Source organism: Schistocerca serialis, chromosome 3, assembly GCF_023864345.2.
Source record: "Schistocerca serialis cubense isolate TAMUIC-IGC-003099 chromosome 3, iqSchSeri2.2, whole genome shotgun sequence".
NCBI classification, from domain to species: domain Eukaryota; kingdom Metazoa; phylum Arthropoda; class Insecta; order Orthoptera; family Acrididae; genus Schistocerca; species Schistocerca serialis.
The window spans coordinates 616,114,321-616,141,986 of record NC_064640.1 but is presented as its reverse complement, the minus strand read 5'-3'; the positions used below and the strand labels follow the sequence as shown (position 1 = coordinate 616,141,986).

The 27,666-nt window shown below is 40.5% G+C and overlaps 1 protein-coding gene across 2 annotated transcripts in view; it reads left to right on the top strand.

The window, feature by feature from the left end:
• Window positions 1–27,666, top strand: part of LOC126469547 (glycine receptor subunit alpha-3) — a 478,682-nt gene that overhangs the window by 406,789 nt on the left and 44,227 nt on the right. Inside the window, exons 10-11 of one of the 2 annotated variants that reach the window (XM_050096663.1) lie at window positions 1,128–1,248; window positions 11,479–11,580. In XM_050096663.1, coding sequence (XP_049952620.1) covers window positions 1,128–1,248; window positions 11,479–11,580 — 223 coding nt within the window. The remainder of the gene's footprint in view (window positions 1–1,127; window positions 1,249–11,478; window positions 11,581–27,666) is intronic. The other variant, XM_050096664.1, reaches the window with a different exon arrangement.

Below are 27,666 nucleotides of genomic sequence, written 5' to 3'. Positions count from 1 at the left end.
AGCATAATAGATGCCAGCAGATTTGGGGCATGATAGTAACTGTTACGAGCGCTTATCTGTTCCGCCAAAACTAACCAACAGGAAAAATTGAGGAATTCGAAAGCAACAAGCAGAAGAAAGAATGACTGTAATGACATAGGTACCGTTACTCATACCGGAGCGTAGAAATAGGCCTATATCTGTGAAGAACTTAAAGATAAAATTCCGAAAATGACGGTAGTTTACAATAATTTGACAAGACAAAATTACGACGATGAGGATATCGTGCAACAATCTGCGGAGCCATAACTCCCGTGAGCAATGGTTGATCAACATTTACTGAACACGTTACTGAACACCAGTTGCAGCTCAGAGCGAACAGACCGCCCGGAATTAACGTTTTAAGTGAGCACCAAAGCACAACACAAGTGTCGAAGTAGAAGCTACTCACACATACTAGTCGGTTGTAAAAACGGCGTCATCGTATTGTTGCAAATAGGGCGATACAAGGTGTCTTACAGTAGCGCTGAAATTGTTTTCTGAATGCTCAGTATTCGATTCCCGGTGTGTCAGTCCTAAACAAAATTTTCTGTGCATAAAAAACGCTAAGAGAACGGTCAGCTCCTGCTCGTTAGCTTGCAGAAACCGTGACATTGTGTCAAAACATCAGTGGATAAAATTATGATTGGTGGTTTAATTGTCATTGCTAAGTTGTTTTTGTTAGCAATTCGTGTCAGGTGGAAACGTAAAATAGACTATTTCTTATTTCAGCATATATATATATATATATATATATATATATATATATATATATATATATATATATAACATGACATGCTGTAGCATGGAATAGCATTCTCTCACGTTGTGAGACAGCGGATCACAAAGTATGTCATCACAACCTGACAAAGTATGTAGCGATACCAGACGTGTTAACATTTAGCATACAAGGAAATCTTCTCCAACAGCCTGGTAATAATACTACTTGCTTCAACAAAATTTATTTCACTTATTTGCTATGTTAATTTACACATAATAATGTATTGTTATTTTTGTTGTTTTAATCAAAAGCCTCTAAAACTGATTTTCAGAGTGTAATATCCATAATTATGCATGTCTGTTCCATGAAAATGTCTGTTTTGTTGTAGGTTCGTGTTCATGGCGCTGATGGAGTACTGCCTCGTCAATATAGTACTCGGTGACTCGGACGGTCCGAAGGCTCAAGCAGAAGCTGCCAAGGCAGAGAAAATTTTTGACTTGGCAGCGAAGGTACGTTCCCTTGTGCTCTCAATGATCACATGTCTATTTATCCCCAGCATCTCGACGCTTGACATGTGCTTGCCATTTTTGCTTTGCCTATAATTTAACACGAACTGTTCAACAGTCTTCAGAGTAATGATATTCTCTTTGCAAAGCATTTGCGACAGATAAAGCGCCAATAAAAGGTAAAGTTGTAGTGCTGCAGCTTATTGTATCATTCAGTCCGTCAGCGTCAGGTAGTAAACAGTGCCTTTAAATCTGCACCGCCATATAAGGCGCAAAATATTTTAGAATCTTTATAGGAGACAGATAGAAACTTTTTTATGTGATAAAAATGTCACAGGTCCATCGTTTCCCGTTTCCAAAAGAGTAGACACCATATACACATACAGGGTGTGGCATTTATAGTGCCGTGCCCACGTTGCTCCAAAACGAAGGGGAAAATCAAAAATGTTTTCACAAAAAATTTGCAGTACTCATAAGATGACATAAGAGAGTGACCATAACTCGTCCTTAAAATACTATTCTCAATGTTTTTCGGGGTAAAACTACTTTTTTAAAGTGGAATGGTGTATTTTCTTCCACGGAAATGGAGAGGGCATTCAATGTTGAGTATAAAAGTTAGTACATTTATCCACTAGGGGGAGACAGGTGATGTTATATTGGACAAATATGACAACAAATGGTTTTCACAAGCTTTGACTTTACTGGCATCCATTTACATACAATACGTACAGTACTTGTACATCGCACAAACATAATTCATGTTCACATTAGAAACAATTTCAGTTTGGTAAATGCACAAAGTTGCGGCCATTAACTTCAATGAATTTCTGAAAACACGATTCAAAAGACAGTTTAAAACGCCTCAATATTTCTTTGCTGATTCCTACACAGACAATTCTAATTTGTTGACATATATTTTCCTGTGTGGTTGGCATATCTCGGTACACTTTGTCCTTAATGTATCCCCATAAGAAAAAAATCTGGAGACGTGAGATCCTGCGAGCGAACAAGCCAATGGACAGGCCCTCTACGTCCTATCCATCGATCAGGATAACATCTGTTTAGTATTTCTCTAGTTATAGCTAATTAATGGGATGGGTAAACATAGTGTTGATACCACATGACATACCGTTTCACAAGTGGCACATCTTCAAACAACACTGGAAGTTCTTGGTCCAAAAACTTCCCGTATTTCCAGTTATTTAGTTTACCTTCAATGAAGCATGGTCCAATGATACCTAATCCCAGAATTCCACACCGAAAATTCACGGTCCACTGCCTTTGACGCTCAAATTCCCGTTAGGGAATGTTGCGTCGTCAGAAGATAAAATGCCTGAAAACGAACCATTTTTAATTTTTAATAGAACTCATTGGCAAAATTCCACACCCTTCTGGAAATCAACCTCATGAAGGACCTGATGAAGACTAAATGATATGGATGGAATTCATTACACTTAAGTATTCAAAGAGCACTCGTATGCGAAATTCTCGAATCACGTTCCAATTGACAGAAACTTATGTGAGGATTAGCGGCAACTGCAGCTAAAACAGCGACTTCCGAATTTTCCGCAGTAGCAGTTTCTTCATTATGTTTTCTTGGTGCGACACCTTCCAATTCAATGAATAAGTTCGCAAGTCGTTGAAAATTTCTTAGAGATGGCTGTCTCGTTCCAGGATACCATTCTCCGCATAAGTTGAAAGCTACTTTAGAGTTCTTACGAGCTTCACCATAAATGTAAATCATATAGATTCTCTCATTAAAGGTGTATCGAACGTACGTGATTACAAAACGAAGTGGAGTTCGCTGAGAATAGTAGGTTATGTTCTTATGAGGTTTAAATTGGCACTGGATAAACTCGTACTGATGTCAAGAAACCTGTAAAGAAATGAGTATTCTTATGGGAATAGCCGGCCGGAGTGACCGAGCGGTTCGAGGCGCTACAGTCCGGAACCGCGCGACCGCTACGGTCGCAGGTTCGAATCCTGCCTTGGGCATGGATGTGTGTGATGTCCTTAGGTTAGTTAGGTTTAAGTAGTTCTAAGTTCTAGGGGACTGATGACCTCAGAAGTTAAGTCCCATAGTGCTCAGAGCCATTTGAACCATTTTTCTTATGGGAATACAAGGAAAAGATCAACAAACCAGATTACATAAACAAATAAATTCCCTTCATTGAATACAATAACAGAATAAAAATAGAGCGAGAGAAATCGTAGTGTGTGAAAACCACTTGTTATCTTATTTGTCCAATATCAGATCACCTGTAACACCTAGCAGATAAATGTACTGCAACTTTATACTCAAAATTGGATGCCCTTTGCATTTCCGTGGAAGAAAATACACCATCCCATTTAAAAAAAGTAATTTGACCCTGAAAAACATTGAGAATGGCATTTTCAGGAAGAATTACGGTTACTTTCTGGTGTCCCCTTATGAGCAGAGCAAATTTTGTAGGAAAACATTTTCGATTTTCCCAATCGTTTCGGAGAAAAATGGCCACGACACCTTAAATGCCTCACCTTTATACCAGGCTCGGCCTCTTGCGAGAATTAGCGAAATACTGCGAGTAGTGAGGATAATGGGCAAGGGACACTACGTTCGTTTTGTATGGTTTAGTTGAGAATTAGGGTCTGACGGGAGACACGCCAGTGTAGTCCGTGCACTTGCACTGTCCACTGTATCCGCATAGCTTAGTGGTGACAGTATCAGCCTTGTACGCAGGAGACCTAGGTTCGAATCCCGGTCCGGCACAAATTTTCAACTTTCCTCACTGATTTCAATCAATGCCCGCTTGCAAAATGTCTGCTGGATCAAACTGGGGTCTATTCTTTCGGACATGTTTTCCCTGTCCTTCGCGCACGCTGGCACTTTTGCTACGCGAAGGGTGAGATTTGTGTGTTAAGTGCACCTGATACTGTACATGACTGTAATGTGTGTTGGGTGTAGTGTGATGTCATGTTTAAGTAGTGTGATGATGAGAGATGGGAGACGGTAAAACTCTGTGCCGGCTCGTGGCCTACTCCTATCGAAGTGCCACACGTCCTCACTCCATGAGAGACTCCGGAGAGATTGGGTATTTAATCCGGGACATTGGCACAATGTCTGGTGATAAGGAGCTTCACACCACCACCCCTCCTACTCTCCTGGAGTGTCTGCTGGTGTCTCGTACACCAAACACTTCATCTATCCCCACAAAAAGGTATCCATAGGAATGAGACCGGGAGAACATGGTGACGACGTTACTGTCCCACCCCTCCCAGTACAACAGTTGGGGAAAACATTGCCTAACATTTCTCAGACATCAACCCAAAGTGTGATGGGGCCCCTTAATACTGGAACCATAGTCGTTGCCTGACTGCTAACGGGACATTCTCCAACATTTACAGTAGTACCTGTGTTTCACTGAGAAAGATACAGCAATTTCTCCACTGTGTGTGTAAGGCAGAAGATACAGCCCCATCAGGTAATCGTGAACAAGGCAACCCATACATTTACGGCAAATCTCTGTTGATGGCGGAATAACTACGTCAACCTGTAGCCGTCAACATGCAGCATGCTAAGCAGTGGAAACAACTGTGAAGGTTACCGTAAGGGAAGCCCAGCGTCAAACCCCTCAAGGACTCCTAGCGGGAAAACGGTGCACCTGTAATATTTTTGTCGCACACAAAATTTTTTCTTTTTTTCTCCTCTAAATGATCAACAATTTTGCACACTGTATACTACCTCGATATAAGTGAAACTAGACTGCTTCCATTGCTAACGAACTAATTTTCGTAATGTATTAGTTCAGCATTGAGTTTTGTCCTTACCCTGGACAAGTTTCATCAACTGAAAGTGGACGAAGAGTGTACTAGAGACACGTTCTTGCGTTCCCGGAAAATTCCTGTATGAGGTCTTACACACACAACAGCGATACTGCAGATTTGTGTACTATCCAAATATGTCCCGTCAATGGAGGTCGACTTCAGAGTAGGATCCGTTTCAGTCGCCATACTTTACCATTCATTCCTTGCACTGTTCAAAAAGAATCTGCATGTCGTTTTTTAGGTGACTGCGCAGGAGTTCCGCAGTATTTGTCTTCCGGAAGACCGCAAGAATACGTCTGTCGTAAACTGCTCACCCACTGCCACTGAGCTGGCTGATTTTGATGAAACTCCTCACAGAGTTAAGACGCATTTCAAGGTCGAAAGATAGTCTCGCATCAATACGCTACGCAAATACGGTAGTTCCTTCGTTTCAGTTGAGGCGGTACAAACCTCGACCCTCTATACAGTATACAGTTGACGATACATCACATAGTTTTTAATTCTTCCCTTCCTCGTACCATTTGTGGATGGACTGGAGGATAGCTGCCCATGAGTATTTTGCCATACGCTCCCAAGTCTCCCTTATCTTCCACTTATAATCTTCACGGAAAACTTTTTTTCTCAGTCCACGTTTAGGCTTTATTCTCTTTATTTTGATATCGGTCTCTCGTGACAAGCTTTCTAACTTTTTCGAGCGTTTTCCACATAGTATCCTGAGCACAGTCCTAAAGGTCTAAACCTTCTACTTACACCGAAAGCAGTGCATGTATAAGTTCAAAGCTTCCACTCGATCTCCGGACAACTTGTGTTAGATGATGGAGCTCCCTCTTCCTGTAACGTAATTACCACAATGGAAATGTTTTGAAAATTCGAGTTCATTCAGAGGGATGTCGACAGTTTGCAAACGGATTGCGAGTGAGGGAGAATGAATTTGGTACAAAATGTATCATCTGCCACACATTCCGTGGTAGTTTTCAGAGTTGAAAGCAATGATGTCAAAACTGATGGAAGGTGATGTTACGACAGGAACAGTTGTTAGGTGAGCGTGCACATCACAAAAGCTGTAGATCAGTACATACTGCAACTAGCGAAAAAGAACTGATCCCTTTACTTTACATCTATGGTCACAAAATATTTTGTCAACAAATTACCTGTTTCAGTCTATAATGACCATCTTCAGATCTGCAGCAAAATATGGGAAACATAAATACATTAGCTGATTGTCTACAGCTTAAAACAAGAAATAGACTAGAATAAAAAGTACTACTGACACATATGCATTTGTGCGCCTTTAAGTATGAAGAGGCATACCTGTTTTATAAAAACAATGTCCTAATGTCCTGCAGCTAAAGTGGCATCGTCAAATGTGAAATGCAAAATCAGCACCAGCATCGTCAAATATATGTAAATAACTCTTCCTCTTTTTAACAATCTAACTTTTGTCGTGTTCTATTTTTATCACTGTAATGCCTCTTATACCTTTTTAGCCCATTACAGATTTTACCGATTGTATCCCACCTTTGCTACAGTATTTTACGCTGTTCAATTAATCGTTGAAGACTTGTGTATACCTACGGTAGCGACATCTGGTGAACCTACAACACAAACATCTTGTGGCTACTGTACGACAGTTTGTTTTGAACAGTAGTGCTGCTGACAACATGACTCGTGCATATGCTGTTATTTATTTATTTTTACGATGCTGGTGCGGATTTTGCATTTAACATTTGACGATGCCACTATGGCTACAGTACATTAGGATATTGTTTTATAAAGCAGGTATGCCTCTTCATACTTAATGGTGCACAAATGCATACGTATGTCAGTAGTACTTTTTATTATGGTCTGTTTATTGTTTTGAGCTGTAGACAATCTGCTAATGTATTTATGTTTCCCATATTTTGCTGCAGATCTGAAGATGGTCATTATAGACCGAAACCGATAATCTGATGACAAAAAAAATTTGTGACCATAGACGAAAGTAAAGGAAATTTATTCTATATACGGGTCACTGTTTTATTTGCGAAAATGTTGCAGCTTGTGAAAGCTCATTCACAGATTTCTTCAGATCTGCGTAGTCAGTAGTGCATCCATGTACCCACGTTTCCCACAAAAGCATTTCATGATGACTGTAGAGCGGTGGATTTCGTCTTGGGCACCACCAAACTCCATGAGGTAACCGTGCCACACTGCAGTCGTGAATTGAGCAACAAACTGCAATGAGGCACAGTAGGTCGGCTTGACGGAGGAGGTAGAGAAGATCCAAAGAAGAGCGGCGCGTTTCGTCACAGGGTTATTTGGTACGCGTGATAGCGTTACGGAGATGTTTAGCGAACTCAAGTGGCAGACTCTGCAAGAGAGGTGCTCTGCATCGCGGTGTAGCTTGCTGTCCAGGCTTCGAGAGGGTGCGTTTCTGGATGAGGTATCGAATATATTGCTTTCCCCTACCTATACCTCCCGAGGAGATCACGAATGTAAAATTAGAGAGATTCGAGCGCGCACGGAGGCTTTCCGGCAGTCGTTCTTCCCGCGAATCATACGCAACTGGAACAGGAAAGGGAGGTAATGACAGTGGCACGTAAAGTGCCTCCGCCACACACCGTTGGGTGGCTTGCGGAGTATAAATGTAGATGTAGATGTAGATGTAGGTGTAATGTTCTTAGATGAACTCAGATGCATTGTGACGAGCGATTCTGGAAACTGTATAATGAATTAAAGCAGAACCCCGCCCACCTGGGATCTGTGATAACACTCTTGTGGCGGGCAACTTGCAACGTTGTTTATAAGGGCCATTATAAGTGGTTTGCATTATTCCAATACACGTTTGTACAGAGTGTTTACATGGGCTACAAGTATTTTCACCTGCTATATTCTATTTATTATGTTCATTTCTACACGGAAACATAAAGATTCAGGGTCTTAGAATGATACAATGAAACGTATGCAGAATGGGGAGTGCAGTTCTATTTATGAAATAGTTGACTGGGTAACAGTGCCTTCTATTTAAGCAATATAATAGCGACGCTACTGTTGTCACTGCGTCTTTCTCAATTGCATACGAATATTGATACTCTGAAACAATATTTGCAAATCTGAAGCTTCATGCTTCTGTACAAGTGAACACTAGCACCGGCTACAGACTTACTGCCCGATGTAGTTCTCTACAGAAGACTTTGGCTGTCACCGCAGTAGATCTAAAGCATTCGAATATCAAACTTTTATACTTAAACATTACCAATTCGAACATTCATTTGATGATTATTTATCCAGGAGCTGTCAATGTGACCTTTCTGACGGTGACAACTTATTGACAGAATAAATATAGATTTCCTCCGGTTCAGTTTGACAGTACAGCCCGTTGCTACTAGCCACGCAAGAAGCATGGTTGTCATGGCTTCGGGGCTTCTGATGATGATTAATTCTACATGGTGACCGTTTTACTGCTTGTGTCGTGAGGAACCATCGCCAGAATCGCGTCTCTAAAGACTGGTTTACACTGGGCCAGTAATCGTAATCGTGTGTCTGCAACGTTGCTCAATTTCGTAGCTTAGTAAAATGGTTTAGAAGGACTGGTCCAGTAAGTTGGATAGTAGCAAGTCGAAAAACTTCATCCGCAGCAACTGAATTATTGGCACGCTCTTGGACAGGTGTGAAGAACACCATCTGCTTAGTGGAATGAATTGTTTGTGCACTTTCATTCCACTCTCTCTCTCTCTTTTCACTCATAGTTTTGTAGTGGACCGGTAGCATGACTCGTTGGAGTGATGTTACGACGGTTAAGTCTGTTACTGTTTAGGTTAAACAGACGTGCTTGTGGAATGTGCATTGTCCCAATGGAAGCTCCACGCAAATGTCTTCGACCAACCAATTTTAGTGCTGATTTTTTCTTCTTTACGTGTTTAATCTCTTCATTCACTTCTTCTAGCGTAAGCTGTGCTTCAGTATGTGTTAATAATTTACAATCGATCTGCGAATCATTCTCTACAGCAAGTGACATTTGACCACCAACGGAACCGTCTGTGAACGCACTCTCCCTGCTTGCAGTTCTCTAGTTCAGCAAAGTCACTAACAAGGCTGGTTTACACTAGGCCGTAATTTAGTCACTTACCAAGTGATTTAGTAGCCCTACGTGACGGCTAAATGTCAAGTTCACACATGATTTAGTTGGTAGTCAAGCGTAGGAAGGTGTAGAGTGTGAACTGCAACATTATTCGGAGAGAGAGAGCTAACCAAGCTAAACATCTTATAGAAATGGCTATACTGGAAGAGGTGGAAGAATAAATTGAAACTATAAGGAAGAGAAAGAGAATGTGGATACGAAAATGGATTGGCTGAAGAGGCATGGAGCATTCAATGTGCTCCTGAAAGAGCTCGAAATTGAGTACTGGCCTCATGATTTTAATTTTCTTTTAATTTCCTGATCAATCTCCTTCTCCTGAAACCCTGCTACTCCCATCGTCTTTCCCACCTCTGTGATTGCGGCTGCGTTGGCTATTTTACACTGAGACGACAAAAGTCACGGGTTGACGATATGCACAAATACAAAAAATGGTTCAAATGGCTCTGAGCACTATGGGACTTAACATATGAGGTCATCAGTCCCCTAGAACTTAAAACTACTTAAACCTAACTAACCTAAAGACATCACACACATCCATGCCCAAGGCAGGATTCGAACCTGCGACCGTAGCAGTCGCGCGGTTCCGGACTGAAGCGCCTAGAACCGCTCGGCCACCGCAGCCGCCGCACAAATACAGAGGTACAAATACAGTGTAGTATCACGTACACAAGGTATAAATGGGCAGTGCATTGGCGGAGCTGTCATTTGTAGTCAGGTGATTCATGCGTAAAGATTTCCGAAGTGATGATGGCCGCACAAAGGGAGTTAATAAACTTTGAATGCTCAGTGGTAGTTGGAGATAGAATCATGGGACATTCCATTTCGAAAATTGATTGGGAATTCAATATTCCGAGATCGATAGTGTCAATAATGTGCCGAGAATACAAAATTTCAGGCATTACCTCTTACCACGGACAACACAGTGACTGATGGCCTTCACTTAACGACCGAGAGCAGCAGCGTTTGCATAGAATTGCCAGTGTTAATGGACAAGCAACACTACGTGAAACAGCGGCAGAAATTTGTGTGGGACGTACGACGAATGTATGTTAGGACAGTGCAGCGAAATTTAATTTTAATGGGCTATGGCAATGGACAGACGACGCGAGTGTCCTTGTTAAAAGCACGCTTCGCCTGCAACGCTTCTCGTTGGCCCGTGAACATATCGGTTGGACCCTAGACTGGAAAACAGTAATCTGGTCAGATAAGTCCTGATTTCAGTTGGCAAGATCTGATGGTAAGATTCGAGCGTGGCGCAGACCACACGAAGCCAAGGAGCCAAGTTGTCAACAAGGCACTGTACAAGCTGGTGGTGGCTCCATAATTGTTTGGGCTGGGTTTACATAGAATTTACTATGTCCTTTGGTCCATCAGAACCGATCACTGACTCGAAATGTTTGTGTTCGTCTTCATGTTCCTAAACGACAGAATGTTCGTGGATGACGATGCGCCATGTCATTGGGCCACAATTGTTCGCAATTGGTTTGAAGGACATTCTGGACAATTCGAGCGAATGATTTGGCCACTCAGATCTTCCAACATAAATCCCATCGAATATTTATGGGACGTAACTGTGAGGTCAGTTCGTGCATACTATCCTGCTTCGATTTTCGCAATTATGGACGGCAGTAGAAGCAGCATGGGTCAGTATTTCTGCTGGGACTTCCAACGACTTGTTGAGTCCAAGTCGAGTAGCTGCATTATGCCTGGCAAAAGGAAGTCCGACACGATATTAGGAGATATCCCATGACTTTTGTCACCACAGTGCAATTTGGTATAGTGGACATTTCACGTGCCACAATCACTCCAGTTGTATGTAAAGAGAAACAAATTTAATCGCTGTATCGTCACTCCAACGAGTCATGTTGCTGATCCACTAGAAACAGATAATTGAAAGGAGAGAGCGGAACAAACGTAGACAGTTATGCGGCGTACTAAACAGGCTGTTTTCAGACTTGTCCAGCGGCGGGCCAGTGGTAAGTGAGCTGGGATGGGGGGAGCTACTTGACATGCTACTATTCAAACCGTTTCACTTACCACCGTTACTAAATAATGTTGTTAAGATATTTTCACTTACTATATCACTTGTCATTTGACCAAATTATTGGCCTAGCGTGAATCAGCCTTAAGTCACTCGCCGCTTCGCTAAATTAGTGGCCTAGTGTTAAGCGGTCTTAAGGTCCCCCCACACGTTCCGGTATACCTGTAAAGGTGAACCGGAGCGTGTCTACCAACAAAAGTGTGCAGGCGTACACGACTGTACAGTCGACCACAGAAGAATCGAAATGCGATTCTTTGTACATGTGCAGGTGTCCAGACCGGAGCGGGGCTGCGAGTCGCCTGCCCAAGTTTCAGGTCTAGAGCTCTCAGTTCGCCCTACGTCTTCGCGTCAGCACGTCAGAAGTTCAAATGTGAGTTCTGTTGTTGTTTTCGTTGTGCTAATCTGTAGTGCAGTTAGTAGTGTCATTTGTTTTGGGGGTAGTGTGCTCATTTGTCCACATGTCAAATCTTAAAAAGAACAACACCAGTGAGGAACCTTATTTATCGCATGTAAAAAGTAAGGAGTACCAAAGCGTGAAGCAGCTTACACAAAATCGGAGAAAATAGCAAGTAAAAAGCCTGCTACAGCTAACAAGTTTTCCTCAGTTGATGCTATGGACGCAACTGAATTTGGAAAATTCCCATTCCACGGTTTCCGTAGCATATGTACGCCACAACTGTGTAAGTAAACCTGTGCAGGTAACCTGTACGGATAACCAGAAACGTGAGTGATGTCAATAACATCAAATTGTAATAACGAATTTTTTTAGCAGCGTGATAAGTAGGGGGACTGCTGTAGCGCACATTTGCTCAATCCGTTGGCGTGAACAGAATGAGAAATGCCCACTACGCCAAACACAGCCTGGAACGTGGCAGTCACAGAGAACATTGAGTCTTGACCTAGGCGGACATCAAGAACAGCACAAGAAGATCACTGCATATACTGTAAGTTTATATTGACAGTTGTGCACCTTGTTGAACGTTGCCACTGCGATGTAAATAAATAGGAAATAATGCAGCAGAAATTACAGTGAGTCAAGCTTTATTTTCCTGAAATGTATTTTTGTTCATAAACTAGCTTTTAAGTCTCAAAAAATGTCAGCTGAGGCTATTTAGGCTTCAAAGCTAACTCCCGTGACAACAGGACAATACTTGGAAAAAGAGAAGACGCTAGCTGTCAAGTCTCAACTAATGTCATATGAGGCTACTTACGCTTGGAGCTAGCGTCTCTTCTTCTTTTTCTAATACATACAATTTCACGAACTACCCTTTCACTAATATTAATAAAAGAGACTCTATTGTAGCAAATGTTAGTACAAAGGAATATCAATTTTTATTCATACAATGAAGGCTTTCACGACCGGATAGTACTGTTGTTGGTCATTCTTCCGGGTTATATGGCCGTGGTCCATGGAATTCTTCTATTCCTAACGTTTCGTCCAATACTGCGTTGGACATCTTCAGAGGTATCGCTGGTCCTGCTGAGTCAGTCGGCAGGACTCAGCAGGACCAGCGATACCTCTGAAGATGTCCAACGCAGTATTGGACGAAACGTTAGGAATAGAAGAATTCCATGGACCACGGCCATATAACCCGGAAGAATCATCAACAACATCAATTTTTATATTTTATATCTAAAAGCAATATAATTATACATTAGACACCTTTTCACAGATACAAACCTTTGCAATACTATTATGAATTTACTGCATTACGTGGGCTTGAAGAGCATTACAAATCTATCTTATATTAGCTCTGGTGTAGGAAAAATACACACCGAGTTCCGTATCTAACTTTCTCAAACTTCTACCATTACCTGTTTTTATATTAGTCATAACAAAAAACACACTTTCACACGAATATGTTGTAGAAAACTGTAGCAAAACAATTGATGCTCTTTTAATTAGATGAGGGTATTCTTGCTGATTAGAAATCCAGAAGTTGCATAAATCAACAAGTTATGTTCCCAAATATACAAATGCGCGAAAGGATCTCTTATCCAGTCATACTGGTTTATATCTTGTGTTGCGACATATCACCCACTCTTTCAATTGCACTAAATGATCGTGAATCAGTGGTTATATTTTGTTACTAACTGCATGTTTAAATGTCAATGGAAGCACTTAAAAAGTGCTTACATTTGCTTTTCTCAGACATACCTCAACTTTATCTTTTAAGGATGCAGTTTTACTAGTGGCGGTAAGGAGATTTGCACTCTTACCTTGTTGACTAGCATTTGCCTTATTGAGTATTTCAAATAAATCAGAAAGGAAAGCTAGCTTTGTGTTCCAGAGCTCGTCCTTTATTGCATACAAAAAGTCAGTTTTGTATTCTAGTTCAAATAACTGCAGCATTCCTTTCTTAAGTTCATACGCAAGACTGAGTATACCCACTCTGGATAACCAGCGGAATTCTGTATGAAGATGGAGGTTACATTGTTGTGTTCCTAGCGCCTCACATATTTGAGGAGAAAATCTTGACTTGAGATGCCTGCTCTTAACGCAATTCATCATTTTAACAGTCTTGTCCGTAAGTGATCTCAAATCCTTTCCAATTGTTTTTGCTATGAGCTCTTCACTATGTGCAAAGCAGTGCGCAATAATCAAGTTTTCGTTTCGTTGTTTCGCAAGCGTGATAGATTCTTTTATGGAACCTGTTCATTGAAGGTTCTCCATCTATACATATGCCGACACAATTCTTCCACCACAAATTCACTGTTTTCTTACTTAAAAAATGTCTTTCTCTTTGGTGGTTAAGTGAATTACCTTTCAACAGGGATACTGTTCAGCTATTTTTTCATCATCAGTGAAAGTTCATTACAAAAACAAGCTGAGCTGAGCCACTTACATCAGTAGGTTCATCCAGCTGAATTGCAAACATTAAATTTGTTTCATCAACTCGAGTTTTAACAGATTGTTCAATGTTTTCAGACATACGCTGAATAGGTCTTCCAAATGTAATATCACCACGGGAATTTTTTTCACATTACGTTCATACTCAGGACTAAACATTGTTTTCACTGTAGCACAGCAAGGTGGAATGATGGCTTTCTCCGCAATTACATGAGGCAGCGCTTTCTTTGCAGTAATCTCAGTTACGAGATAACCAGCTTCATGAGATTTATCAGAGGTTTTAAATTTCTTGATAACCAAGTAACTCTGCTGATCCTTTTGTCTTAGAAGTTTTTTGAAAAAATCAAAAGTTTTTCCCTGAAAATGTTTGTGTTTTGTTGAAATATGGCGTAGCACTTTATTCGGTACCATGCTTGCATTGGGAAGCTCTTCTTCACATACCACACCCTCCGGCATAGGACGTCCTTCATCTCCACACCATATGAACCCTAGTTTTAAGTATTCTTCATTATACAGGCTCACTCTAGTGTTCTTGTTACTGCATCATGGCGCGGAGCAAACGATGGATGAGAGGCACTATTTGATAGTCACTCTGTATCTACACAAGTTTCAGACACACTGCTTAATTGTTGCTCTGCATCTGATGTTTCATAACCTGCCCAAGGTCTGTTTCTGACAATAAATGTATCCGTTTCTGATGACTCTGTAAGTTATATCATTTTGAAAGAAGTAAAAGAACGACACGTGGCACTAACGAAACAAAAAAATTGTCTGAAGAAAAAGTGTACCGACAAGTCTTCCACTGTCGCCGCTGGAAGAGTTTTTTAAGACACGGACAGAGAGAGAGCGCCAGCAGAAGAGACACATCTATAATCCATTCATCATAAGTAAACAAACACAAACGCGAAGATTGGTCAGAAGCCATAGTACACGTACATTGGTGTTTTTACACTGTTGGGAATAGGTACTACTTGTGTATTACATATCTTATCACCAACCCCCCATGAACCATGGACCTTGCCGTTGGTGGGGAGGCTTGCGTGCCTCAGCGATACAGATAGCCGTACCGTAGGTGCAACCACAACGGAGGGGTATCTGTTGAGAGGCCAGACAAACGTGTGGTTCCTGAAGAGGGGCAGCAGCCTTTTCAGTAGTTGCAAGGGCAATAGTCTGGATGATTGATTGATCTGGCCTTGTAACAATAACCAAAACGGCCTTACTGTGCTGGTACTGCGAACGGCTGAAAGCAAGGGGAAACTACAGCCGTAATTTTTCCCGATGGCATGCAGCTTTACTGTATGATTAAATGATGATGGCGTCCTCTTGGGTAAAATATTCCGGAGGTAAAATAGTCCCCCATTCGGATCTCCGGGCGGGGACTACTCAAGAGGATGTCGTTATCAGGAGAAAGAAAACTGGCGTTCTACGGATCGGAGCGTGGAATGTCAGATCCCTTAATCGGGCAGGTAGGTTAGAAAATTTAAAAAGGGAAATGGATAGGTTGAAGTTAGATATAGTGGGAATTAGTGAAGTTCGGCGGCAGGAGGAACAAGACTTCTGGTCAGGTGATTACAGGGTTATAAACACAAAATCAAATAGGGGTAATGCAGGAGTAGGTTTAATAATGAATAGGAAAATAGGAATGCGGGTAAGCTACTACAAACAGCATAGTGAACGCATTATTGTGGCCAAGATAGATACGAAGCCCACACCTACTACAGTAGTACAAGTTTATATGCCAACTAGCTCGTCAGATGACGAAGAAATTGAAGAAATGTATGATGAAATAAAAGAAATTATTCAGATTGTGAAGGGAGACGAAAATTTAATAGTCATGGGTGACTGGAATTCGAGTGTAGGAAAAGGGAGAGAAAGAAACATAGTAGGTGAATATGGATTGGGGCTAAGAAATGAAAGAGGAAACTGCCTGGTAGAATTTTGCACAGAGCACAACATAATCATAACTAACACATGGTTTAAGAATCATGAAAGAAGGTTGTATACATGGAAGAACCCTGGAGATACTAAAAGTTATCAGATAGATTATATAATGGTAAGACAGAGATTTAGGAACCAGGTTTTAAATTGTAAGACATTTCCAGGGACAGATGTGGACTCTGACCACAATCTATTGGTTATGACCTGTAGATTAAAACTGAAGAAACTGCAAAAAGGTGGGAATTTAAGGAGATGGGACCTGGATAAACTGAAAGAACCAGAGGTTGTACAGAGTTTCAGGGAGAGCATAAGGGAACAAATGACAGGAATGGGGGAAAGAAATACAGTAGAAGAAGAATGGGTAGCTTTGAGGGACGAAGTAGCGAAGACAGCAGAGGATCAAGTAGGTAAAAAGACGAGGGCTAGTAGAAATCCTTGGGTAACAGGAGAAATATTGAATTTAATTGATGAAAGGAGAAAATATAAAAATGCAGTAAATGAAGCGGGCAAAAACGAATACAAACGTCTCAAAAATGAGATCGACAGGAAGTGCAAAATGGCTAAGCAGGGATGGCTAGAGGACAAATGTAAGGATGGAGAGACCTATCTCACTAGGGGTAAGATAGATACTGCCTACAGGAAAATTAAAGAGACCTTTGGAGATAAGAGAACGACTTGTATGAATATCAAGAGCTCAGATGGAAACGTAGTTCTAAGCAAAGAAAGGAAAGCAGAAAGGTGAAAGGAGTATATAGAGGGTTTATACAAGGGCGATGTACTTGAGGACAATATTATGGAAATGGAAGAGGATGTAGATGAAGATGAAATGGGAGATATGATACTGCGTGAAGAGTTTGACAGAGCACTGAAAGACCTGAGTCGAAACAAGGCCCCCGGAGTAGACAACATTCCATTGGAACTACTGACGGCCTTGGGAGAGCCACTCCTGACAAAACTCTACCATCTGGTGAGCAAGATGTATGAAACAGGCGAAATACCCTCAGATTTCAAGAAGAATATAATAATTCCAATCCCAAAGAAAGCAGGTGTTGACAGATGTGAAAATTACCGAACTATCAGTTTAATAAGTCACAGCTGCAAAATACTAACACGAATTCTTTACAGACGAATGGAAAAACTAGTAGAAGCCAACCTCGGGGAAGATCAGTTTGGATTCCGTAGAAACACTGGAACACGTGAGGCAATACTGACCTTACGACTTATCTTAGAAGAAAGATTAAGGAAAGGCAAAGCTACGTTTCTAGCATTTGTAGACTTAGAGAAAGCTTTTGACAATGTTGACTGGAATACTCTCTTTCAAATTCTAAAGGTGGCAGGGGTAAAATACAGGGAGCGAAAGGCTATTTACAATTTGTACAGAAACCAGATGGCAGTTATAAGAGTCGAGGGACATGAAAGGGAAGCAGTAGTTGGGAAGGGAGTAAGACAGGGTTGTAGCCTCTCCCCGATGTTGTTCAATCTGTATATTGAGCAAGCAGTAAAGGAAACAAAAGAAAAATTCGGAGTAGGTATTAAAATTCATGGAGAAGAAATAAAAACTTTGAGGTTCGCCGATGACATTGTAATTCTGTCAGAGACAGCAAAGGACTTGGAAGAGCAGTTGAATGGAATGGACAGTGTCTTGAAAGGAGGATATAAGATGAACATCAACAAAAGCAAAACAAGGATAATGGAATGTAGTCTAATTAAGTCGGGTGATGCTGAGGGAATTAGATTAGGAAATGAGGCACTTAATGTAGTAAAGGAGTTTTGCTATTTGGGGAGCAAAATAACTGATGATGGTCGAAGTAGAGAGGATATAAAATGTAGGCTGGCAATGGCAAGGAAAGCGTTTCTGAAGAAGAGAAATTTGTTAACATCCAGTATTGATTTAAGTGTCAGGAAGTCATTTCTGAAAGTATTCGTATGGAGTGTAGCCATGTATGGAAGTGAAACATGGACGATAAATAGTTTGGACAAGAAGAGAATAGAAGCTTTCGAAATGTGGTGCTACAGAAGAATGCTGAAGATTAGATGGGTAGATCACATAACTAATGAGGAAGTATTGAATAGGTTTGGGGAGAAGAGAAGTTTGTGGCACAACTTGACCAGAAGAAGGGATCGGTTGGTAGGACATGTTCTGAGGCATCAAGGGATCACCAATTTAGTATTGGAGGGCAGCGTGGAGGGTAAAAATCGTAGAGGGAGACCAAGAGATGAATACACTAAGCAGATTCAAAAGGATGTTGGTTGCAGTAGGTACTGGGAGATGAAAAAGCTTGCACAGGATAGAGTAGCATGGAGAGCTGCATCAAACCAGTCTCAGGACTGAAGACCACAACAACAACAACATCACTAAGTTATGTTAAATGAAACTTTAAGATATTCAAATGTGTTAACAGCCATCAACGTTTTTCTTAATCACGCTTTAGCTTCGTAGTTTTTATTTCAAATACGTGTGCAGTCACAGCCTCTGCAACGTTGAGCTCTGATTGTCACGCTGTTAATGCGCAGTATAAAAATGGCTGAGGCTGCTTTCTGTTCCGTAGTGAAACACGTACGTGGAACACGGTTAAAAAGTGCCGATAAATAGGCTGTTTTTAATGTTTTTCATAAATTTACGAAGACAATCGGCTTGGAAGTTTTCCCAGCGATGTATATACTACAGATGATGAGCAATCCAACATTGAACGTGTAGCGCAGTCGGTGGCGTGATCGAATGTGAACCAAAAGCAGTTACTCGTGCCTTTGTTTAAATCTCCCCATTATCATTCTTTTTTCGTTGTATTTGTAATACCTACACCTCGTAATTATAAAACTCTTCATCATTTTTTTATGAATAATGCACATCTTCTTGTTTCTAATTATATTTAGACGTGAAATTCCTGTTTCCATTTCAAATATAAATTCTTAATTATCGATGTATTATGAAAGAGTGTTCATAAAAGTTGTTTGAATTAAGAAAACATAACACTTTAATTTTTAAGGCAAAAATGAAAAACCAAATCCTCTTCATTTGGACTCTGTCCATCGTTTTGTACAACAGAGGTAGAAACGTATCATAGAAACGAAAAACAATCATTTTCACAGCATCGAGCACATCATGCAAATGCTACATTTTTGCTTTTGATGAGATATAGAACGGCTCGTCGTAAAAGAAGAAGAGAAAATGCTGCGCCTGGTTGGCTCCGTGGATTCTGATGTTGGTAGGCTCATTAAAAACGTAGCAGGTGACTCTTCCAGAACTGAAACGTATTTCTCGGATTCGGATGAGGAAGGAGCTAAGAGATTACCAGACGACTGACTGTAAGTGATACCTGCAGTGGCTTCAGTATTTAACTATACTGTGCAATCCTTCAATACTCTCTTACGTTACATACAGCTTATGCAGAAAAATTACCCTGTGGTTAAGTCAGGAATTTTCATCATTCTTGTTTTTAGACTACTTGCCATTAAAATCGCTACACCACGAAGATGACGTGCTACAGACGCGAAATTTAACCGACAGGAAGAAGATGCTGTGATATGCAAATGATTAGCTTTTCAGAACATTCACACAAGGTTGGCGCCAGTGGCGACACCTACAACGTGCTGATATGAGGAAAGTTGCCTACCGATTTCTCATACACAAACAGCAGTTGACGGGCGTTGCCTGGTGAAACGTTGTTGTGATGCCTCTTGTAAGGAGGAGAAATGCGTACCATCACGTTTCCGACTTTGATAAAGGTCGGATTGTAGCCTATCGCGATTGCGGTTTATCGTATCGCGACATTGCTGCTCGCGTTGGTCGAGATCCAATGACTGTTAGCAGAATATGGAATCAAAATGGTTCAAATGGCTCTGAGCACTATGGGACTCAACTGCTGTGGTCATCAGTCCCCTAGAACTTAGAACTACTTAAACCTAACTAACCTAAGGACATCACACACATGCATGCCCGAGGCAGGATTCGAACCTGCGACCGTAGCAGTCGCACGGTTCCGGACTGAATATGGAATCGGTGGGTTCAGGATGGTAATACGGAACGCCGTGCTGGATCCCAACGGCTTCGTATCACTAGCAGTCGAGATGACAGGCAACTTATCCGCAAGGCTTTAACGGATCGTGCAGCCACGTCTCGATCCTGAGTCAACAGATGGGGACGTTTGCAAGACAACAACCATCTGCACGAACAGTTCGACGTTTGTAGCAGCATGGACTATCAGTTCGGAGACCATGGCTTCGGTCACCTTGACGCTGCATCACAGACAGGAGCGCCTGCGATGGTGTACTCAACGACGAACCTGGGTGCACGAATAGCGAAACGTCATGTTTTTCGGATGAATCCAGGTTCCGTTTACAGCATCATGATGGTATCATCCGTGTTTGGCGACATCGCGGTGAACGCACATTGGAAGCCTGTATTCGTCATCGCCATAGTGACCTATCACCCAGCGTGATGGTATGGGGTGCCATTGGTTACACGTCTCGGTCACCTCTTGTTCGCATTGATGGCACTTTGAACAGTGGATGTTACATTTCAGATGTGTTACGACCCGTGGCTCTACCCATCATTCGATCCCTGCGGAACCCTACATTTCAGCAAGATAATGCACGACCGCATGTTGCAGGTCCTGTACGGGCCTTTCTGGATATAGAAAATGTTCGACTGCTGGCCTGGCCAGCACATTCTCCAGATCTCTCACCAACTGAAAACGTCTGGTCAATGGTGGCCGAGCAACTGGCTCGTGACAATACGCCAGTCATTACTCTTGATAAACTGTGGTATCGTGTTGAAGCTGCATGGGCAGCTGTACCTGTACACGCCATCCAAACTCTATTTGACTCAATGCCCATACCTATCAAGGCCGTTATTACGGCCAGAGGTGGTTATTCTGGGTATTGATTTCGCAGGATCTATGAACCCAAATTGTGTGAAAATCTAATCACATGTCAGTTCTACTATATTTGTCCAATGAATACCCGTTTATAATCTGCATTTCTTCTTGGTGTAGCAATTTTAATGGCCAGTAGTGTAATTACAATAGTACGTTAGCTAAACAAGATGTTACAGCATGTGACCAACAGATACAAATACACCGCTGAAACAGCAACAGGTGCTATGACACTTCTCAGAGAAGTTGATTACGAATTTGTCTGCCTCTTAGAGCTGTGGTCTGATGTAGGGTGCTAGTAAAATTCGACTGTAGTAGCATATCATTGCAAGGGAGGAATGCTACTGAGGTCCATGATATAACATCGAGTTTTCTGTCTAGTCTGGAAAAAAATATTAAACAACAACGTGAAGAAAGAGTGCAGAAACACACCAACACAGGCAAATGTTCGTGATTCTATATCTATCAAGCAGTTTCGCTGTTAAAAGGGTGCAACGAGGAAGAAGGTGACGAGGCAGATGGCTGCATGAGAGGGACGCTTGATCCGTGGTAAGAAACGGTTTGAGCTAGAGTAGTTTAAAATTTTTATAGAGTAATGAACGAAATGAAAAGCAGGTCTCACATGTATCATGACATGTCATGTGACATTAACTTCTTGACAGGAACCCTCAGAAATGAAAGCTCCGTACCTTATCTTAAAAATGGGCAGCTGATTTTGGCGCCAAGTATAAAACAAACATTGTTTTAGTGGAGATATTTACCGAAATAGCTGCTTTCAATTTCTAAATGAAATATCCGAAGAAAATAACCTCACGACATCCCATTTGACATTTGATGGTTTCTTGAAAGTATAGGTTATTTAAACATAGCTTTGTGTATATTTGTGACAATACCAGTGACTGCAGCATATTTTGAACGCCGTTTCAGCGAATTAAAATGATAAAAAATTGCTTAACGTAGAGTATTGGTTAAAGCACAGTGTCAGATTTATCTGCCTTATACACAGACTACGTCACAGGTAAAAAAAAACATGATTTCCATGACATAGTCAATGTACTGGCTTCGCTCAAAGCAAGGAAATACAAAGTAAACTTAATATAAGAATCATTTCTGTAAATGGATATTTTCTGTACTGTTAATCATAGCCTTTTTACTCTTTTCCGAACTAATAACTTATACGCTAATAATAATTAATGAGGAGCAAATACACTAAAACTAATGTACAACAGCTACCATGAACAACAAAATAGAAATTTTGTTTATTTAAAACATTTTAGAATGTCTATTAAGTTTGTAGTTTATTTTTTACAATGCTACATTTAATTTGTTGGTGCAATATTGTTCATTAAAAATTGCAGAACAATAGTTTTATGGGTGGGGGAAGGGAGGTGTTGGCATGAGGGTGGCAGCTTTGGCAGTTCTGCTAAAGACACAGGATCACCTCAGTATAGCTCTGGTTGCAAGATAAACTGTAATACTTGTCACTTCTTTTGGCGTTTATCCAATAAAAATAGTGTTTATCTTGTTCCTCGCTACTTATTTCACTCACTGACTGGCTTTACCATTTAAAAAATAATAATTTCTCAAAGATAAATGAGGTACCAGTATTGGAAAAAGTTGTAGGGATAACATACGAAATGAAATGTATCTATATAATGTACTAATAACTTTATTTATTGTGTGAAGAACAAGTACAAAATTATAGCAACTAAATATTTAAATTAAAGTAGTTTCTAGCTGGAATGGCAAAGCACCCTAGGGTCGTCTTCCTCCAGACGTATTCAAAAGATGTAATCGGTACTGCACAGTTTCTTCAGGTCACTTCCTCCATTATGAAAGTTGTTACTACCATGAAAGAAATTCAGAGATGGAATCCATCTAGTCTTATGACAACATTTGAAAATTTGGTTCCTCAATATCAACTTACAAGAATATCTCTGGCATTTAAGTATAATGGTCACTTTCTCCATTATGATGGTTGTTACTACTATGAAATAAATTCAGAGATGGAATCCATCTAGTCCTATGACAATATTTGAAAATTTGGTTTCTCAGTATCAACTTGCAAGAAAATCTCTGGAATTTAAGTATAATGCTCATCAAATGTTACCACACAAATTCTCTGAAGCAGTTCTTCAGTCTTTTCCACACATACAACAAACCAGTCACTAATGTGTCGTAGTTACTGGAATAAGCATTTATGAACTGCTGGCAACCTGCAGAGTTTATTTCTCAAGGAAGGGCGTCATTGAATCCTCTACGAATCTGTCACACTGTTAGGTATTTGCTTTTACTGCAAAGCCACAAAAAGTCACACTCCGAAGGAACAGTAGCGTCTGAAGATGGATAAATACTACAAACATCTTGTACTTCAATTACTGCTAATTCCACATCATTTTCTGCTCAGAAAATTTTTGCGTAACAACTCCGTAAGTTCCATGAATTGTGCTTGCTGTACGTCTCTTGCTCAATGAATATTTTGATCTTGAAGCAATCATACTTTTGGGACTGTTACAAACAATGCTTCCGATAGCGTAACCATGTTGTGCACATAAAATTTCCGAGCAGTAAAATCTACATTGAGAGAAGTGTTGGCCTTGAAGGTTCAGCGGGAGATTCATGATGGGTGACGTCTCAGTGTGAAGTTCCTTTGTAAGTTGAACTAAATCCTAGGAACGTCAAGGCCCGTACATCAATTTACTTTCAGGAACTACATTTTTTGTAGATATGTAATGCCAAACCTACATTCTGTGGAGAAAGAATATTATGTCCAATAGCTATCGACTTTTTCTTCCATTTGTAATGTTCCCACGGTTTTTCCTCAATACAACGCTATTAACGAAAGCATAAGGAGTGTCTGGAATGAGCTCCCTGCGAACTTTCAGAAAACGATCCGATGATGGGTATTATTTATTAGTAACGTATGGAACCATAAATTATGGCTTTGACGTTAGTCGCAGCTACTTTCTGAACTGTTTGAAAACGTTCCTCCCACTGTGAATTGTTGGCGAGTGCCTGGAATCCGATGCTTTTGTAGCCTGTGCTTTTGTACACAGAACTGGCGCCTTATTTATATTCGTAGAATTCAGTATACTGCTTCCATGCATTCTAAGCAACTGAGCTTTAACAGGCTTTATGTTTGGACGATAGCCACTTTCAATCTTATTCATCAGTTCGTCCAGAGAAAATTTCCAGTTGTCGTTATTATTCCCGAGGAAAGTAAAAAGTTAAATGCAAGACCAACCCAGTCTGATTTCCAAAAAGATATCTTCCTGCACTTTTATTCTCCAAACATTTAGTATCGCCCGCTGGTTTTTATGTCCGTAGGGGCAAAACATTTTCACCATACACGTGATTTAGAAATTTTGAGGACATTGTGATCTGGTCATTTTCTCATATCGATTTCTACAGTGCACTTTTAGTACCTGATCAATGTTATAAACTTAGACAAGGTGACAGTATAATTATAGTGAAACCCGTTTTTTAATTTCCAGTTTTCACATTTTTCTATCATTTAAGTTATTTTCGGTTGGTGGCATCGTAAGTCGTATTCTTTCAGTTAATTCTTTTCCTGTCCTCAAAAATTTCTTACGCACAACATTTCCCACATATTGCACTTTTGGAACATTGCCACAAATTTCAACTTTGATTTTCAAGTCGATTTATGTGGGAACTACATCGTGTTCAAGCTCACGTACAGCATGTAGGATAATGAATAACGTAGAACAGTACAGTTTGTTTCAGAATATAAATCATTTTTGATTCGAAAAGAAATATAGATTGCATTTTAGGGGCACTTTCAAAATGTTTTCGTAACGTTTCGTCAGCTGACTTTGCTAACCTGCAATAAATTATTAAAAACAGCATTTGAATTTGTTTTTCCTCTGAAAGGCAAGTGATGTAATGCACAAAACAATATGCAAGAAACAACTGATTTCAACTTAGTGCGAATAGGTCGAACTAATTTCGCAAGAGAATCAATGAGAACTGATTAGTTGTTGTACACTCTTAGTTCGGTTTGTTATAATATTAACAAAGTTACTTGACTTTTCAACTGCAGCGTTATGCCATTCGGAATTAATATTCATTTTTACAGATAAGTGAAACTCTTTGAAATTGGTAAATGGACGGCTTATGAATGCATCGTGACTGCCGTGAGTTATACATGAGCAGATAATCTCACGCAACTTAGCAAGCGCGCCCGTAACTGCGTTGGAATAAACCAGCGATGGATATAATGACATCCAGTCCTATCAAAATCTTCGCTTTACGCTATCTCCATCATTCTTTAAATTATAATTTTGGTCAGGTTGCCATAGACTCGATAAAATCTTATACCTAGGAAATTATCAAACTCCTTTTCTTTGAACGTAATTTCCGACATCGGAAATACTGATCAGGAGGTTACTATACTTTTCATCAAAGCTCTTGAAGCTAACAGCGGTACTGGCTAGGTCTATATTTTCTCCATCAGTCCAATGACTGGGAGTTTTTTTATAGAGATATCTGAGTTTGACTTAACCCTCTTCTTGTGATATTTCATTGCAGGTAGTTTATTTTTCGATACCTTCACTTCCATTTTCGGTTTTCATTCGTTTATGAAGTATAAAAAACTTACGAATATGAGTCATTGTTTTCACTCTGTTCACATATCACAGTTCACATATCTTTTACATATCACAGTACACAAAATTCTAAGTAAACTACATGTACCACAGCTCACTAGCAACTCATTGTTTACTATGAAGAAATTGAAAGACAACCTCATTAACTGCCGACAATAATAAGCTGAATTTCGTAACAGCGAATTGTAGAGATGTTCACGCTTCTGTCCTGTAGTTGTTATGAAATTAACTGATTGAAGGCTGTTGCACAACACTTACTCAACGATTGCCACCTATCGTTAGGTCTCATAGGTTGGAACTAGTTCCAGTGACAACTTACTACTTCTGCCACCAAGCAGCGATCTGCGCCACACATCACAACTGAACACCCTTTGAGGTGTTAACCATTATTTGTAGGAGTAACCTTTTGTCGTGTGTTTTTTGGTGTGCAACTGTATCGCTGCACCAAGAGTCATTTGAGGTATATGAAGACATGCGCACCTATGACGTGCAACTTGGAAGGGTGATTTTTTCGTTCCCCAGGAAGGCAACATTTCCGAGACGGAACTCCAATATGGATATCTTTCTTAATGGGAGAGGTATGTGCCGAGGTATTGGATTAAGAACGGAAAAGACCTAGCGTGGTTCAACAACAAAAATGCTGAGGAAACAGAGAGTGTTGCATGCTCAGTTCAAGAAAGAATGCGTAAATGTCGAGAGACAGAAGTAAGTAGAAATTCGCTCGTTTGTAAAAAGATCTATTCGCGAAGCATAGGAATACTTCCTCCTTCATCCATACCTAATTACGATGTCCTCAGAGGCATTTTAGGCACCTCTTTTCCCACACTTCCTATAATAAATAGAATGGAAAAAATCCTAATAAGTCATACAGTTGGAAGTATTCCACACTGGTGTTAGCTGTAGATGTGTATCTTCGTTTGTGATGCTGCCCAAAATATTGCTGCATGTTGGTTTCTGCGCGGTTGCGCAGAGCTTCAACATCTGTACCAAACTGCTTGTCCACTCTTATTGAGTTGATCGTATTTCATTAAGCTTATCACACTGTAAAGTCAAAGTCTTGTATCAAAAAAAGTATCCACTGCCATGCGCGTCATAGCGGTTTGCAACGTAGAAAATCATTAGGATAGAAATTGTATAGAATTTAGTCTTCCGTGGTTTAGCATAGATTTATGCTGCTCGGAAATTCCTCTTTATTAAGTTGTGGCGAATAACTCAGAAGAAAATTAATTCTTTGAATATTTTCGTACTTCTTGGAAAAACTCAACAGAAATTTTCAGAACTTCTCCAAAACTTTGCACCGAGACCCTTTCTTGGTCAGCGAATGAGTGGACTACACTATCCGATTATAAATATTCTCACACCTATGTGAAGTACATAACTGACCAGCAGATGTAATGAGAGGCGGACCTGCCACTATGAACACAGGGTTGTCGTACCGAGATGAGTGTAGACCAGATGTGGCTTGAATTCAAAGAAATAGTATCGGCACCAGTTGAGAGATTTATACCAAAAAATTAACAAACGACGGGGCTGATCTTCCTTGGTACACAACACGGGTTAGAACACTGTTGCAGAAACAACGAAACAAACATGCCAAATTTAAACTGACGCAAAATCCCCAAGATTGGCGATCTCTTACAGAAGCTCGAAATTTAGCGCGGACTTCAATGCGAGATGCTTATAACAGTTTTCACAACGAAACTTTGTCTAGAAACCTTTCAGAAAATCCAAAGAGATTCTGGTCGTATGTGAAGTATCTTAGCGGCAAGAGACAATCAATGCTTTCTCTGCGCGATAGCAATGGAGATACTACCGAAGTCAGTGCTGCCAAAGCAGAGTTACTAAACGCAGCCTTCCGAAATGCCTTCACAAAAGAAGACGAAGTAAATATTCCAGGATTCGAATCGAGAACAACTGCCAACATGAGTAACGTAGAAGCAAATATCCTCAGAGTATTGAAGCAACTTAAATCACTTAATAAAAGCAAGTCTTCTGGTCCACACTGTATACCAATTAGGTTCCTTTCGTAGTATGCTGATGGATTAGCTCCATACTTAACAATCATATACAACCGTCAGCTCGACGACAGATCCGTACCCAAAGACTGGAAAGTTGAACAGGTCACACCAATATTCAAGAAAGGTAGTAGGAGTAATCCACTAAATTAC